The following is a 16,826-nucleotide window of genomic DNA, read 5'->3' on the forward strand; positions in this document are numbered from 1 at the left end:
CGCAAAGGTGTTACCAGGGAAATTTACCACTGTGCAAACACAGCCAGACCCCTCCTCCCACTCCCAAATGATGCTTTTATTCACACCACCCCGTAATGAGAACCCATCCTTCTTTTCTTTCTTTAAACCCAACCAAACGAGTGGCAATTTGCACTGCTTATGAATTCTTGAGTTTTTTTTTTCTTTTTTTTTTCCTCCTGCAAATATTCCTGCATGTATTTTTGATAAGCTTTTGCATTAGTCTTTCCACCCGTTCAAAGCACCATATCCATTTGCTTTTTCTCTTCTTCATGTTTAGTCTGAGTCTTTGGGGAGCTTTCCTCTCTGCTCTTTAAACTGTTTAACCCTGACCTTTTACTTACCCTTTTGCTTCCAGTTGGCCAAGCAATGGAACATCTCTCCTTGTGCACGTAAACTACTCAAAACAGCTAATAAAACTCTAGTTTCTAATAAAACATCTCTATATTCTTTCATTAATGCTATCTATACATTTATACCCGTTACAGTCTAAAAATAACATCTATTCCCCTTCTACAAAATAATAGTGGTCCTCTCTATCTCTATCCAACCCACAGTGTGTCAGTAGTTCTCTCTCCATTGAATTGGCACATAAAAAAATATGTTTAAGGATATTGCAGACAGTGGGTGCTTCTCTCTTTTAAGGACAAAAGCTCTCAAAGTAGAGTCGTTAATAAAGGCAGGGAAGAAATGACAATGCCATATTGATTTTGCCCTTGGAAACACATGGACATAAGTGTATACAAATTACATTTGCGAGCTCTGTTCCAGATAGATACATTTTACTTGAGGAGGTACTACATTTTAAGTGATCTAACTGATTGCAACTAGGGTTGGGTAGTATCCTGTTGAATCAAAAAAGTATATCATATCTTCAAATTAGAACAGGATTTCAAAATAATTATGTTATGATGAATATGTCACAATTCAATTATGTATATATCTTTATATATTTCTTATTTATGTTGGTCAAACATATCCATGGGCCCACTGTAGTTGCAAATTTAGCAAAGAGTCAAGTCAAAACAAGCCAACCTAGAAAAACTAATCAGCAAGATATTGCCCTAAAACCATTGACGCAAATGTGTGCTCTCAGATACATGAGGCATTGTTCTCTAAATATAAACACTGTCTAAGCTGTGGTGTTCAGCCAATTAGCTAACTTACCTAGCTAGTATAGCTAGTTTAAAAAAAATTACATAACTGGTCTCATCAAGTCTTTCTGTCAGTCCCAACACCAGTCGCTCAAATTCACTCTCTTAGACACTACTTTCTTTCATAAGCTGTCTGATACTATGTGGATCATCTGTAGATGTGCTAGCTAAGTAAACGCTAGCTAAGAGGTTGGGCTACAGAACCAAAACACAACAGGACAAACAGCAGAAACTTCATCTATGCCATTTACTTCTAAATGTTTAAAAAAAAAATTTTAGACAGATTTGAGTGTGTTTTACACTGAATATGTTACTAAATAAGCTAATGCTAACCTGCTTCTCTCTCTTTCCAGATTTGCAGCAGTTATATGTGTACAGTAATTATCAGACTAACAGTTTAACATTTACTGAATTATTAGTGAACTTTCGATTTTGGATCATTTTTCGATTTTAAAATAATAGAGGATCAGATGCTACAAAAGCCACATATACGCAGAACCATCTGCACTACCTGGCAGTTTACACTACTCCCAGCCCCCAGTTATGTATACAGTCTACTGAGGTAATATTTTGAATATACTACCCAACCCTAGATAAGACAACATTAGGTTTGAACAACCAAATCATGATAATCAGAGTAAATAAGATTTTGTAATTTGTTAAACATAAAAAAGCTCTTTTAGTAATAGTAGTCCAATTTGACCACTATATTTGAACAAAACCTGCAATGTGTTATTGTTTAGAGTATATATTCAGGCTATACTGTTTCAATCTGGGGTATCTTTGGTAAGAATCCACCATTACAAACAACATTTCAGAACCTCCTCTAGTAAAAATGAATCCATCTATTCAGAGAAGCAGAAAAGTGGTATTCCCTTCTTTTTCGGTGTGACGGTTTCTCTCTTTATGGTGCTGCAGTTCCCGAACTCGTGAACCGCAGCTAGGCCGCAGCAAAGCCAAGGGCTTTATTAAAGTTTTTTGGAGCCCTGGCTCCTAACTCCCAAGAGCTGTAGCGGCGTTACAAATACCGTCCTCCAGCAGCTCATCTTCACTCAAGCTGATGTGGAGGCAGGTCTCGTTAACGGGCGAGGAAAACGGAAGCGTGTGTTCGTAGCTGTGGGGTGTGGTCAGATGGGGCGGAGTTCCGGCTAAGGGACGGTCCTCTGGTAAACTGCTGCAGGTACTGGAGGTCGACAGGAGGGCCGAGCTGCGGTCCTCGAACGGGTCGTCTCCGGGCTGCGGGGACGTGAGGGACTTGTTGTCGGAGCGGACGCCGGAGTCCTCGCTGACCGAACACGAGACGCTTCCGCCATTGCTGAAGGAGAAAAAGTCGGTTGGGGAGGCGGTACAGGAAGTGAAGTCGGGGAAGGAGGAGCCGTTGGTCTCCGAGCCTGGAGAGAAAGTCCTGTTCGATCGCTTCCGGTTGAGTGGCGGAGGGGGAGGATCCAGTTTAGGGATGATTTGCTTAAACCTGTGTGGAAAGAGGAGAAGAAAGAGAAAGAGAGGAGTAAGATCTTTTCCCAGAAACCGAAACGAAGCTCGAGGGAACGAGCGATGTAAGTGAAAGTCTGAGAACAATGAGTGCAGAGAAGTCAGAGTGGAAAATGGGATCCCTGTCTCAGGGTGGTCGGTGGAATCACACTATAATGTGGTGCAAGAAAACAAGCTCTTTAGTTCCAACTTCCAGTGGTGTGCAAGTGTGAGTGCTTGTGTGTGTGTGAGTGTGTGTGTCTGTGTGCTTGTAGAGTTATCTCTCTGCCACAGTTCCCCTGGTGGGTAAATGAGGACGGGATATGAGAAAGCAAGAGTGAGAAAAGGAGAGACGAGAGAAGAAAAGAGAGAGAGAGAGAGAGAGAGAGAGAGAAAGGCTGTTTTTGGTTTTAGCTGCTGGATAGCGCTCTACTAAAATGCAGATGCAGACTGCAATGCAGGCATTTGGATGAGAGAATGGAAGAGGAATAAGAGAACACACACACACGCACACATATATACACAAAAGCATTATTCTATCACACAGGACGTGAAACACAAACACTGCGAATTTCATGCAGATATTCAAGCAGATGCAGCAACACAACATAGCCAGAAATGCAGTGATGCGATGGTGGCTCATCGGCTGATGGAAGAGTGTAATTCATTCTCTCTCTCTCTCCTTCTGTCTCTTTCTCCTTCATTAGCATAAGTCTCGAGTCAGCAATCCTGTGCGGTGGCACAAACGACAGTCTCCCCCACACCGCTCCAGAAAGAGCCCTCCATCTCCTGCTCTCTCTTTCTCTTCTCTACATAAACAGAAAAGCTTGTCTTTTTCTTTCAGCAAACGAAAGCCGCCATAAATAACGCCGTTTCAAGTAACCCGCCCACATTTAAAGTATATGCTGAAGTTCCTGCCCTTGCACAGCTCTTATATCCATTCTTGTGTCCTGTGTAATAAAACCAGGAAAAGGTCTTGAGCCTTGCTTGATTTGCTTTATGCCTTTCAGTCTCACGCTCTATACATTAGCTCTGTTTGAGCTGGATTTCTGAGAAGGCTGTAATTTAGGTGATTACTAACCAGATCTATGCATTTAATGTGCAAATCTGTGCCTTTAATAATAAATGTTAATTTGCTCTCACACTATTAGAATAACTACACCTGCTGTACTCAGTGCTGGTGGTATTAGTGTGTCACCTGCGCAACTTCTGAAATCTCCAAACATGCTGCTTATGATGTTTATATTGGCTGAATGTTTTAACGTGGTGAAAATATACAGGTACACATACCAGAAATTAGAGTACTTTGAATATATAATATTGGGCTCATTGCTGTATTACACCCCGTCTATTTTCACTCCTTGTGCCTGCATTGGTTAAATAGCAATCGAGTTTAAAAATATATCTTTAGTTGACACAGTGTCGCTGATACACTGCTAAAATAGGTCTTTAAAGTCCAACTATTACCAAAAATACACATTTCCTTTCTAATTCCTTTCTAATAGAAAAAAATCAACCCAGTTTGCCAGAGTCAAACTAGTGTCTATGCTGTTTACGCCAGTATCTGCATATGGTAATAGCCTACATTAATACTGATAGAATGGATGAGAAATGATACATTTGAAATCAGAAAAAAATAAAATAAAATAAAAAATAAAAAGACAAATGCAAGTTATTTTAGCTTTCAGCTTGAAAGTATTTCGTGTAACTGCTTTATTGGTTTTTAATTTGTGTTTATTTTGAAAAGGTCTGTTTGCTCATTTGTATTAACTGCTAAATTAGTATTACTGACTTATTGTGACACAGTCTTTTTATAATGTAGCAGAGTGGAGTGTTCTTTTCTTACACTCAGCATAAAATATACGTGAGACTCCCACTCCTCACACTAGTAGAACTCTGTAAGTCTGTAAGACTGATGTCATTACAGGTGGGTGGCTGAGTTTGCTGTGTCGCTTTTGGACTCTCATGGCTGCAATGTTTACAGCTGTACCGGTTTTATCCTACTTTACCCAACAAATGTATAGGTTTGTGCATGTATAAAAAAAACATCTATATGGCACAATGCAAATTTTAGGCCATTTTCGGCCATTTTTGGCCTGAAGGGGCAGGTTTCAGACTTTAGACACAGTTTCAGACTCCAGGAAGCAAATATATCAAATATAATTATGTTTCATATCTCTTACATCAAGCCAATTTCTTTTCCGAATTTAGTGGCCAAATGAAAGAAGACAACATGCTGTTCTTTTTAAAAGAATGATTTAAGATTAGCAGCATTAGTAGTAGTCATAGTAAGAGGGAAAGTAGAGTCCGTACTAGTATTATCTGTTGCTTTAGGACACATAATAAATAATTCTTCTGAAAGCATATAAAGCTGTATTTACAGAGATTATAATACTAGCTGCACTTTCAGACAAACAATTGGACTTTAAAGCAGATGTGAAAACAATCATAGTAATGATTTCAGCTTGACTAGACTATTGGAACACAGTAGAATGATATCTTTAACTGAAGGTACCGAAGACATACACTTTGCTAAATAGCAGTAATAATACCCTAAAAGTATGATATTTTTAATCAGAGAGTGTATGAATCAGTGAGTCAAATCCCCTAAATATTACACCATACTACCTCCTCGGGTGAATGTAATCCAGCTCAGAAAAGTGCTTCAGTCTGTCCTGTGTGCTGCTGAAAGGTTTAATGGAAAGCTTCTATGGCCTGGTATTATTTGGAGTATGGAAATAGGATAGAAGGAGAACACCGGCTGGGTTTCAGCTGAGGTTAAAGAGCTGAGAGTGTGTGTGTAGACACTCTAACTGCTCCCAGAGGGAGACTGAAAGACAGTGCAAGAGAAAAGGAAAGGGAGAAAGAGAGAGACATGAAGAGAAAGAAAGAACGAGAGACATTAAGAGCAAAAGAAGGAGAGCCACAGAGGCAAATAATGAATAAAAAGACAGGGAGACCCAAGAGAAACACAGAGGAAACGAGACATGCTGAGAGAGAAAAACAGAAGAGCAGAGAAAGGAGAGCCTTTCGAGGAAAATATACTGAAGTTTTACTGCTATTGTTTCACATGTTGTGGAGAGTGGAGAGAGAGAAATACATTAAAACACAAATCTTTATTGTGACATTGGCCTTTAAATTGGATCATTTAATCATGTGAATGGTTTGATTCCCTTAAACACCCAAAAGGAATGGTGTACTGATAAAACATAAAAAAAGTTAAATTGTTTTATAATATTTTATGTTTTATGCATGTGTGTCGAATCAAGGCAGAGTCTATTCCATAATCTGTGAAAGAGGCCTACGGTGTTGTGAGGTTTTATACTTGTGCATTGGTACGTCTGCATTGTTCTGCAAGTTTACTGCCTAAACAATGATTGAATAATGTTTAGAAGTTTTAGTCACCATAACTCACAACTAAATGGTGAGGTTTTATATCAATAGGACATGGGTATGTGTCATTTGGAAGAAATTGCTTTTTTGTTACCATACATACATAATAAAATACTGGAGTTTTGCTTCAATCTGACATTTGGAAGATGTTGGCTCTTAGTCACCATACATTACAACTAAACGGTGGTGTTTTACGTCAATGCGATGTTGACATATGATGTTTGTAATATGTTGGATATTGATTATCATACATCACAACTAAATTGGCGTACAATGTTTGGAAGACGTTGCTTTTTCGACAACATACAACACAACAACGTGTTGGTGTTTTACATTAATCTGACATTGGCATGTGACATTTGGAAGATGTTGGCCTTTAGTCGCAATACATCACAACTAAATGTTGGTATTTTACGTTATTCTGACATTGGCATGTGACATTTGTAAGATGTTGGCTTTTGGTCATCCTCCATCACAACTTAATTGGTATACAATGTTTGAAAGACGTTGCTTTTTCGACACTATACATCACAACTAAATGTTGGTGTTTTACATTAATTTGAAAGATGTTGGCATTTAGTCACCATACATCAGAACTAAATGGGTTTTATGTTAATCTGACATTGGCATGTGACATTTGGAAGATGTTTTTAGTCATCATACATCAGAACTAAATTGGCATATGATGTTTGGAAAACGTTGAATTTTGGTCACCATACCTCAGAACTAAACATTGGTTTATCTACAAAAAGGTTGGCGATTAACGTCATTTTTTTTTCTTTTTGCCATACCTCAGACTAAATTGTGATGTTTTACAACAGTCCATCATTTGCATATAATATTTGGAAGATGTTGAATTTTGGATACTATACCATAATTGAATCTGATGTTGATGTGATGCTTTGAAGATTCTGGGTTTTTGTCCCCATAAGCACAAATAGGATCTGATACTGCCATGTGACATTGGGCAGATGTTGGACTTAACATCACAACTTAAAACCAACTAAACTTCGTCATCAGCTTTTGTCACTATTCTATGTCAAACTGACACTGACATTGGCCCTTAACCTGACTCTGAATTGTGGTCACCTGACCTTATAACCTACATTCAATCAGATAACAACGTCTGTTGAAGTAGGTGGCCAACTGAGCGGGCTCATTTGCATATTGCAGGCAGTGTGGAGGATCAAATATTAAAATGCACAGGAATGGGGGAAGAGAAAAATACAGAAAGGGTAGAAAGAGAAAAAGAAAGGAAGCTGAAAGATGAGAAGAAAGGCATGTAAACAACAAGAGGCATTAAGAGGAAGGAAAATGGCAGAAGTAGAAAAGAGAGAGAAATAGGAAAGAAAGTGAGAAAGAGAGAGAGAGAGAGAGAGAGAGAGAGAGAGAGCCTCGGGTGGGTTTTCATGTGTCATTGAAGCTGTGTATGTGTGTGTACCAATATGTGTCACACGGGTCTCAAAATCCTTTCCCTCTCTGGCAGTATTTCATAGTGGGGGGTAGTATGCTTGATCACACACACACACACACACACACACACACACACGAACACACAGTTAATTAATCAAATACATTGCAGCTTTGATAAGGCAGGCTCCCTTGATAAGGCAGGCTCCCTACATCACCCCGACACCCCCTTCCCCCGTCTCACACACACACACACACACACAGCAAATCATCACTGTACTGGTCTAATTGTCGCATTAGAAAGGCTGTAATCTGACTGTTTGTACACTATCCCCTCATACACAACCCCCCCCCCCCCCAAACACACACACACACACACATATATGTGCACACAGAGTGTGACCATCCATGCTCTATTAGCATGCTAATGTGATTGAAGAAGCAAGGGTCTTAATTATACTCACAGAAGCTTATAAAAGAGGAGGGGAGAGCAGAGGGGTTGAGAGGCAGTATATGCAGATGGAGGACAGAAACAAAATGTACTGAATGTACTTAGATGAGAAAAAAAAAGAGAGAGACAGGGAGAGAAGACAAAAAAAGAGACAAAAAGAAAGGAGAAGTAACATGAGGGGGTCACAGGACGAAAAGGATGAGCAGGAGCGGAGGCTCTTCACAGGTGCACCTGAACAGAGAGAAACAAACATCAGAATTCTCCCTCTCTCTCTCGTTTTTCCCCTCTCTCTCTCTCTCTCTCTCTCTCTCTCATATTAAAGGATTAAACTGGCATAGTCTACATTTTTCACGTATATTACTTTTCCCCCACAGAGATCCACTTGGGTGTTTTTCTGTTTCTGAGTTTATGAACCAAATACATCATAATTCACTTACACATGACCATTTTCCAACCTCTGCCCACAATACACAATACAGTGACTGTGCCATTTAAGGCTCATTAAGTTGGCTTGGAAAAGCCAACTTATTGTTCTTCGTAATCTTCTTATTAAGTTGGCTTGGAAAAGCCAACTTATTGTTCTTCGTAATCTTCTTATTAAGTTGGCTTGGAAAAGCCAACTTATTGTTCTTCGTAATCTTCTTATTATTATTATTATTATTCCGCGCTTTTTTTGTTGTACGCTACTCCTCCTACAGCTTTTGACGTAGAACCACGAAATTTTACAGTATCGTAGGACCTATAGCGGTTCAGGTTGCTTGTGCTTTTTGAAGCGATATATCGTACGGTTTTCGTAAAAACTTCGTAAACTTACGCATTTTTTTCCCATAGGAATGAATGGGGCGAAATTTTAAACGTCCGTAACCGCCACAATTTTTGAGATACGAACACCAAATTCGGCGAGCTTATAGATCTTATCGAGATCTTTAAATTAATAGTAGGTTGCGAAGTAATACGACGTACGGTTTTCGTACAATTGTCGTACGAAGTTTTCCCATAGAAATGAATGGGGGGCCCAGAGTTCCATCTCACACACGAGCAGCTCTGCGCACGGAACCCCTTCTCTCCCCTGCTCCTCCAGTACTGTGAGTGTATGGAGGAGCTGCTGTATGGAGCAGCTATCAGTCAAAAGTTTGGACACCCCGGCACCCCAGCCAGGGCTTTGCAACCACCTATTAACTGCTTAGCAACCACCTTAGCAACCACCTGGAAAACGTTAGCAACTGCCTAGCAACCACTTAGCAACACCTTAGCAACCACCTGGAAAACGTTAGCAACTGCCTAGCAACCAGTTAGCAACCACTTAGCAACCACTAGGAAAACGTTAGTAACTGCCTAGCAACTACTTAGCAACCACTTTAGAAATGATAGCAACTGCCTAGCAACCAGTTAGCAACCAGTTAGCAACCACCTGGAAAACGTTAGCAAATGCCTAGCAACCACTTAGCAACCACTTTAGAAATGATAGCAACTGCCTAGCAACCAGTAAGCAACACCTTAACAACCACTAGGAAAACGTTAGCAACTGCCTAGCAACCACTTAGCAACCACCTGGAAAACGTTAGCAACTGCCTAGCAACCACTTAGCAACTGCCTAGCAACCACTTGGAAAATGTTAGCAACTGCCTAGCAACCACTTAGCAACTGCCTAGCAACCACCTGAAAAACATTAACAACTGCCTAGCAACCACTTAGCAACCACCTGGAAAACGTTAGCAACTGCCTAGCAACCACTTAGCAACTGCCTAGCAACCACTTGGAAAACGTTAGCAACTGCCTAGCAACCACTTAGCAACTGCCTGGAAAACGTTAGCAACTGCCTAGCAACCACTTAGCAACTGCCTAGCAACCACCTGGAATACGTTAGCAACTGCCTAGCAACCACTTAGCAACCACCTGGAAAACATTAGCAACTGCCTAGCAACAACTTAGCAACTGCCTAGCAACCACCTGGAAAACGTTAGCAACTGCCTAGCAACCACTTAGCAACCACCTGGAAAACGTTAGCAACTGCCTAGCAACCACTTGGAAAACGTTAGCAACTGCCTAGCAACCACTTAGCAACTGCCTAGCAACCACCTGGAAAACGTTAGCAACTGCCTAGCAACCACTTAGCAACCACCTGGAAAACGTTAGCAACTGCCTAGCAACCACTTAGCAGCTGCCTAGCAACCACCTGGAATATGTTAGCAACTACCTAGCAACCACTTAGCAACCACCTGGAAAATGTTAGCAACTGCCTAGCAACCACTTAGCAACTGCCTAGCAACCACTTGGAAAATGTTAGCAACTGCCTAGCAACCACTTAGCAACTGCCTAGCAACCACCTGGAAAACGTTAGCAACTGCCTAGCAACCACTTAGCAACCACCTGGAAAACGTTAGCAACTGCCTACCAACCACTTAGCAACCACCTGGAAAACGTTAGCAACTGCCTAGCAACCACTTAGCAACTGCCTAGCAACCACCTGGAATACGTTAGCAACTGCCTACCAACCACTTAGCAACCACCTGGAAAACGTTAGCAACTGCCTAGCAACCACTTAGCAACACCTTAACAACCACTAAGAAAACGTTAGCAACCACTTAGCAACCACCTTAGAAACGATAGCAACTGCCTAGCAACCACTTTAGAAATGATAGCAACAGCCTAGCAACCACTTACCAACACCTTAGCAACCATTACGAAAACGTTAGCAACTGCCTAGCAACCACTTAGCAACCACTTTAGAAATGATAGCAACTGCCTAGCAACCACCTAGCAACACCTTAGCAACCACCCCAGATACCATAGCAACACCTTAGCAACCACCTAGCAATACCTTAGCAACCACCTAGCAACCACTTAGCAACACCTTAGCAACCACCCCAGATACCATAGCAACACCTTAGCAACCACCTAGCAACACCTTAGCAACCACCTAGCAACCACCTAGCAACACCTTAGCAACCACCCCGGATACCATAGCAACACCTTAGCAACCACCTAGCAACACGTTAGCAACCACCTAGCAACATCTTAGCAACCACCCCGGATACCATAGCAACACCTTAGCAACAACCTAGCAACACCCTAGCAACCACCTAGCAACCGCCTGGTATATGTTAGCAATTGCCTAGCAACAGCTTAGCAACCACTTCAGAAATGATAGCAACCGCCTAGCAACACATTAGCAATCAACAGTACAACCAAAAGTTTTTCGATTTCAGCGTTTAACCAAACGTTTTTAGATTTCAGCTTTTAATCAAACGTTTTTAGATTTCAGCGTTTAACCAAATGTTTTTTGATTTCAGCGTTTAACCAAACGTTTTTAGATTTCAGCGTTTAATCAAACGTTTTTAGATTTCAGCGTTTAATCATACGTTTTTAGATTTCAGCGTTTAATCAAACGTTTTTAGATTTCAGCGTTTAATCAAATGTTTTTAGATTTCAGCGTTTAACCAAATGTTTTTAGATTTCAGCGTTTAACCAAATGTTTTTAGATTTCAGCGTTTAACCAAATGTTTTTAGATTTCAGTGTTTTTGGTATTTAGCGTTTAGCCAAAAGTTAACAGCATAGCAACGACTCTTCACACTCTTCAGACAGAAACAGCTTAGCAACCATTTTAACTTTTTAACGTTATTAGTGTTCTTTTCCAAGCCAACTTAAAGTTCGTTCACGAACTTTACCTTTTCTAGTTATTATTATTATTATTCCGCGCTTTTTTTGTTGTACGCATCTCCTCCTACAGCTTTTGACGTAGAATCACGAAATTTTACAGTATCGTAGTACCTATAGCGGTTCAGGTTGCTTGTGCTTTTTGAAGCGATATATCGTACGGTTTTCGTAAAAACTTCGTAAACGTACGCATTTTTTTCCCATAGGAATGAATGGGGCCAAATTTTAAACGTCCGTAACTGCCACAATTTTTGAGATACGAACACCAAATTCGGCGAGCTTATAGATCTTACCGAGATCTTTAAATTAATAGCAGGTTGCGAAGTGATACGACGTACGGTTTTCGTACAATTGTCGTACGAAGTTTTCCCATAGAAATGAATGGGGAGCCCAGAGTTCCATCTCACACACGAGCAGCTCTGCGCACGGAACCCCTTCTCTCCCCTGCTCCTCCAGTACTGTGAGTGTATGGAGGAGCTGCTGTATGGAGCAGCTATCAGTCAAAAGTTTGGACACCCCGGCACCCCAGCCAGGTTTTAGCAACCACCTATTAACTGCTTAGCAACCACTTAGCAACACCTTAGCAACCACCTGGAAAACGTTAGCAACTGCCTAGCAACCACTTAGCAACAACTTAGCAACCACTTTAGAAATTATAGCAACTGCCTAGCAACCAGTTAGCAACCACTTAGTAAACACCTGGAAAACGTTAGCAACTGCCTAGCAACCACTTAGCAACTGCCTAGCAACCACTTGGAAAACGCTAGCAACTGCCTAGCAACCACTTAGCAACTGCCTAGCAACCACCTGGAATACGTTAGCAACTGCCTAGCAACCACTTAGCAACCACCTGGAAAACATTAGCAACTGCCTAGCAACCACTGAGCAACCACCTGGAAAACGTTAGCAACTGCCTAGCAACCACTTAGCAACTGCCTAGCAACCACCTGGAATACGTTAGCAACTGCCTAGCAACCACTTAGCAACCACCTGGAAAACGTTAGCAACTGCCTAGCAACAACTTAGCAACTGCCTAGCAACCACCTGGAAAACGTTAGCAACTGCCTAGCAACCACTTAGCAACCACCTGGAAAACGTTAGCAACTGCCTAGCAACCACTTAGCAACTGCCTAGCAACCACCTGGAAACGTTAGCAACTGCCTAGCAACCACTTAGCAACCACCTGGAAAACGTTAGCAACTGCCTAGCAACCACTTAGCAGCTGCCTAGCAACCACCTGGAATACGTTAGCAACTACCTAGCAACCACTTAGCAACCACCTGGAAAATGTTAGCAACTGCCTAGCAACCACTTAGCAGCTGCCTAGCAACCACCTGGAATACGTTAGCAACTGCCTAGCAACCACTTAGCAACCACCTGGAAAACGTTAGCAACTGCCTAGCAACAACTTAGCAACTGCCTAGCAACCACCTGGAAAACGTTAGCAACTGCCTAGCAACCACTTAGCATCCACCTGGAAAACATTAGCAACTGCCTAGCAACCACCTGGAAAATGTTAGCAACTGCCTAGCAACCACTTAGCAACTGCCTAGCAACCACTTGGAAAACATTAGCAACTGCCTAGCAACCACTTAGCAACTGCCTAGCAACCACCTAGAAAACGTTAGCAACTGCCTAGCAACCACTTAGCAACCACCTGGAAAACGTTAGCAACTGCCTACCAACCGCTTAGCAACCACCTGGAAAACGTTAGCAACTGCCTAGCAACCACTTAGCAACTGCCTAGCAACCACCTGGAATACGTTAGCAACTGCCTAGCAACCACTTAGCAACCACCTGGAAAACGTTAGCAACTGCCTAGCAACCACTTAGCAACTGCCTAGCAACCACCTGGAATATGTTATCAACTGCCTAGCAACCACTTAGCAACCACCTGGAAAACGTTAGCAACTGCCTAGCAACCACTAAGCAACTGCCTAGCAACCACTTGGAAAACATTAGCAACTGCCTAGCAACCACTTAGCAACTGCCTAGCAACCACCTGTTATATGTTAGCAATTGCCTAGCAACCAGTTAGCAACACCTTAGCAACCACCTGGAAAACATTAGCAATTGCCTAGCAACAGCTTAGCAACCTTTTCAGAAATAATAGCAACCGCCTAGCAACACATTAGCAATCAAAAGTTTAACCAAAAGTTTTACGATTTCAGCATTTAAACAAGCGTTTTTAGATTTCAGCGTTTAACCAAACGTTTTTAGATTTCAGCGTTTAATCAAACGTTTTTAGATTTCAGCGTTTAACCAAATGTTTTTAGATTTCAGCGTTTAACCAAACGTTTTTAGATTTCAGCGTTTAATCAAACATTTTTAGATTTCAGCGTTTAACCAAATGTTTTTAGATTTCAGCGTTTAACCAAACGTTTTTAGATTTCAGCGATTAATCTAACATTTTTAGATTTCAGCATTTAACCAAATGTTTTTAGATTTCAGCGTTTTTATCATTTAGCGTTAACAGCAAATCAATGACTCTTCACACTCTTCAGACGGAAAAAGCTTAGCAACCATTTTAACTTTTTAACGTTATTAGCGTTCTTTTCCAAGCCAACTTAAAGTTCGTTCACGAACTTTACCTTTTCTAGTTATTAAGTTGGCTTGGAAAAGCCAACTTACTGTTCTTCGTAATCTTATTAAGTTGGCTTGGAAAAGCCAACTTACTGTTCTTCGTAATCTTATTATTAAGTTGGCTTGGAAAAGCCAACTTATTGTTCTTCGTAATCTTCTTATTATTATTATTATTATTCCGCGCTTTTTTTGTTGTACGCATCTCCTCCTACAGCTTTTGACGTAGAATCACGAAATTTTACAGTATCGTAGTACCTATAGCGGTTCAGGTTGCTTGTGCTTTTTGAAGCGATATATCGTACGGTTTTCGTAAAAACTTCGTAAACGTACGCATTTTTTTCCCATAGGAATGAATGGGGCCAAATTTTAAACGTCCGTAACTGCCACAATTTTTGAGATACGAACACGAAATTCGGCGAGCTTATAGATCTTATCGAGGTCTTTAAATTAATAATAGGTTGCGAAGTGATACGACGTACGGTTTTCGTACAATTGTCGTACGAAGTTTTCCCATAGAAATGAATGGGGGGCCCAGAGTTCCATCTCACACACGAGCAGCTCTGCGCACGGAACCCCTTCTCTCCCCTGCTCCTCCAGTACTGTGAGTGTATGGAGGAGCTGCTGTATGGAGCAGCTATCAGTCAAAAGTTTGGACACCCCGGCACCCCAGCCAGGTTTTAGCAACCACCTATTAACTGCTTAGCAACCACTTAGCAACACCTTAGCAACCACCTGGAAAACGTTAGCAACTGCCTAGCAACCACTTAGCAACAACTTAGCAACCACTTTAGAAATTATAGCAACTGCCTAGCAACCAGTTAGCAACCACTTAGCAAACACCTGGAAAACGTTAGCAAGTGCCTAGCAACCACTTAGCAACTGCCTAGCAACCACCTGGAAAACGTTAGCAACTGCCTAGCAACCACTTAGCAACTGCCTAGCAACCACCTGGAATACGTTAGCAACTGCCTAGCAACCACTTAGCAACCACCTGGAAAACATTAGCAACTGCCTAGCAACCACTGAGCAACCACCTGGAAAACGTTAGCAACTGCCTAGCAACCACTTAGCAACTGCCTAGCAACCACCTGGAATACGTTAGCAACTGCCTAGCAACCACTTAGCAACCACCTGGAAAATGTTAGCAACTGCCTAGCAACAACTTAGCAACTGCCTAGCAACCACCTGGAAAATGTTAGCAACTGCCTAGCAACCACTTAGCAACCACCTGGAAAACGTTAGCAACTGCATAGCAACCACTTAGCAACTGCCTAGCAACCACCTGGAATACGTTAGCAACTGCCTAGCAACCACTTAGCAACCACCTGGAAAATGTTAGCAACTGCCTAGCAACAACTTACCAACTGCCTAGCAACCACCTGGAAAATGTTAGCAACTGCCTAGCAACCACTTAGCAACCACCTGGAAAACGTTAGCAACTGCCTAGCAACCACTTAGCAACTGCCTAGCAACCACTTGGAAAACGTTAGCAACTGCCTAGCAACCACTTAGCAACTGCCTAGCAACCACCTGGAAAACGTTAGCAACTGCCTAGCAACCACTTAGCAACCACCTGGAAAACGTTAGCAACTGCCTAGCAACCACTTAGCAACTGCCTAGCAACCACTTGGAAAACGTTAGCAACTGCCTAGCAACCACTTAGCAACTGCCTAGCAACCACCTGGAATACGTTAGCAACTGCCTAGCAACCACTTAGCAACCATCCTGGAAAACGTTAGCAACTGCCTAGCAACCACTGAGCAACCACCTGGAAAACGTTAGCAACTGCCTAGCAACCACTTAGCAACTGCCTAGCAACCACCTGGAATACGTTAGCAACTGCCTAGCAACCACTTAGCAACCACCTGGAAAACGTTAGCAACTGCCTAGCAACCACTTAGCAACTGCCTAGCAACCACCTGGAAAACGTTAGCAACTGCCTAGCAACCACTTAGCAACCACCTGGAAAACGTTAGCAACTGCCTAGCAACCACTTTGCAACTGCCTAGCAACCACTTGGAAAACGTTAGCAACTGCCTAGCAACCACTTAGCAACTGCCTAGCAACCACCTGGAAAACGTTAGCAACTGCCTAGCAACTGCCTAGCAACCACCTGGAAAACGTTAGCAACTGCCTAGCAACCACTTAGCAACTGCCTAGCAACCACTTGGAAAACGTTAGCAACTGCCTAGCAACCACTTAGCAACTGCCTAGCAACCACCTGGAAAATGTTAGCAACTGCCTAGCAACCACTTAGCAACCACCTGGAAAACGTTAGCAACTGCCTAGCAACCACTTAGCAACACCTTAACAACCACTAGGAAAACGTTAGCAACTGCCTAGCAACCACTTAGCAACCACTTTAGAAATGATAGCAACTGCCTAGCAACCACCTAGCAACACCTTAGCAACCACCCCGGATACCATAGCAACACCTTAGCAACCACCAAGCAACAAGTTATCAACCACCTAGCAACCACCTAGCAACATCTTAGCAACCACCCCGCATACCATAGCAACACCCTAGCAACAACCTAGCAACCACCTAGCAACACCTTAGCAACCACCTGTAATATGTTAGCAACTGCCTAGCAACCAGTTAGCAACAGCTTAGCAACCACCTGGAAAACATTAGCAACTGCCTAGCAACAGCTTAGCAACCACTTCAGAAATGATAGCAACTGCCTAG

At 41.9% G+C, this 16,826-nt stretch overlaps 2 protein-coding genes across 3 annotated transcripts in view; one reads left to right on the forward strand and one right to left on the reverse strand.

Moving 5' to 3' along the window:
• The window catches only part of gnb2 (guanine nucleotide binding protein (G protein), beta polypeptide 2), a 411,910-nt gene that overhangs the window by 44,751 nt on the left and 350,333 nt on the right, over nucleotides 1-16,826 (forward strand). The window lies entirely within an intron of this gene.
• Nucleotides 1,755-16,826, reverse strand: part of si:dkey-34e4.1 (carboxyl-terminal PDZ ligand of neuronal nitric oxide synthase protein) — a 121,763-nt gene continuing 106,691 nt past the window's right edge. For both annotated transcript variants that reach the window (XM_007258100.4, XM_015608080.3), the window contains one exon: nucleotides 1,755-2,643. In XM_007258100.4, the coding sequence (XP_007258162.3) occupies nucleotides 2,166-2,643 (478 nt within the window). In that variant the 3' untranslated portion in view covers nucleotides 1,755-2,165. The remainder of the gene's footprint in view (nucleotides 2,644-16,826) is intronic.

Source organism: Astyanax mexicanus, chromosome 1 (genome assembly GCF_023375975.1).
Source record: "Astyanax mexicanus isolate ESR-SI-001 chromosome 1, AstMex3_surface, whole genome shotgun sequence".
Lineage (NCBI taxonomy): Eukaryota > Metazoa > Chordata > Actinopteri > Characiformes > Acestrorhamphidae > Astyanax > Astyanax mexicanus.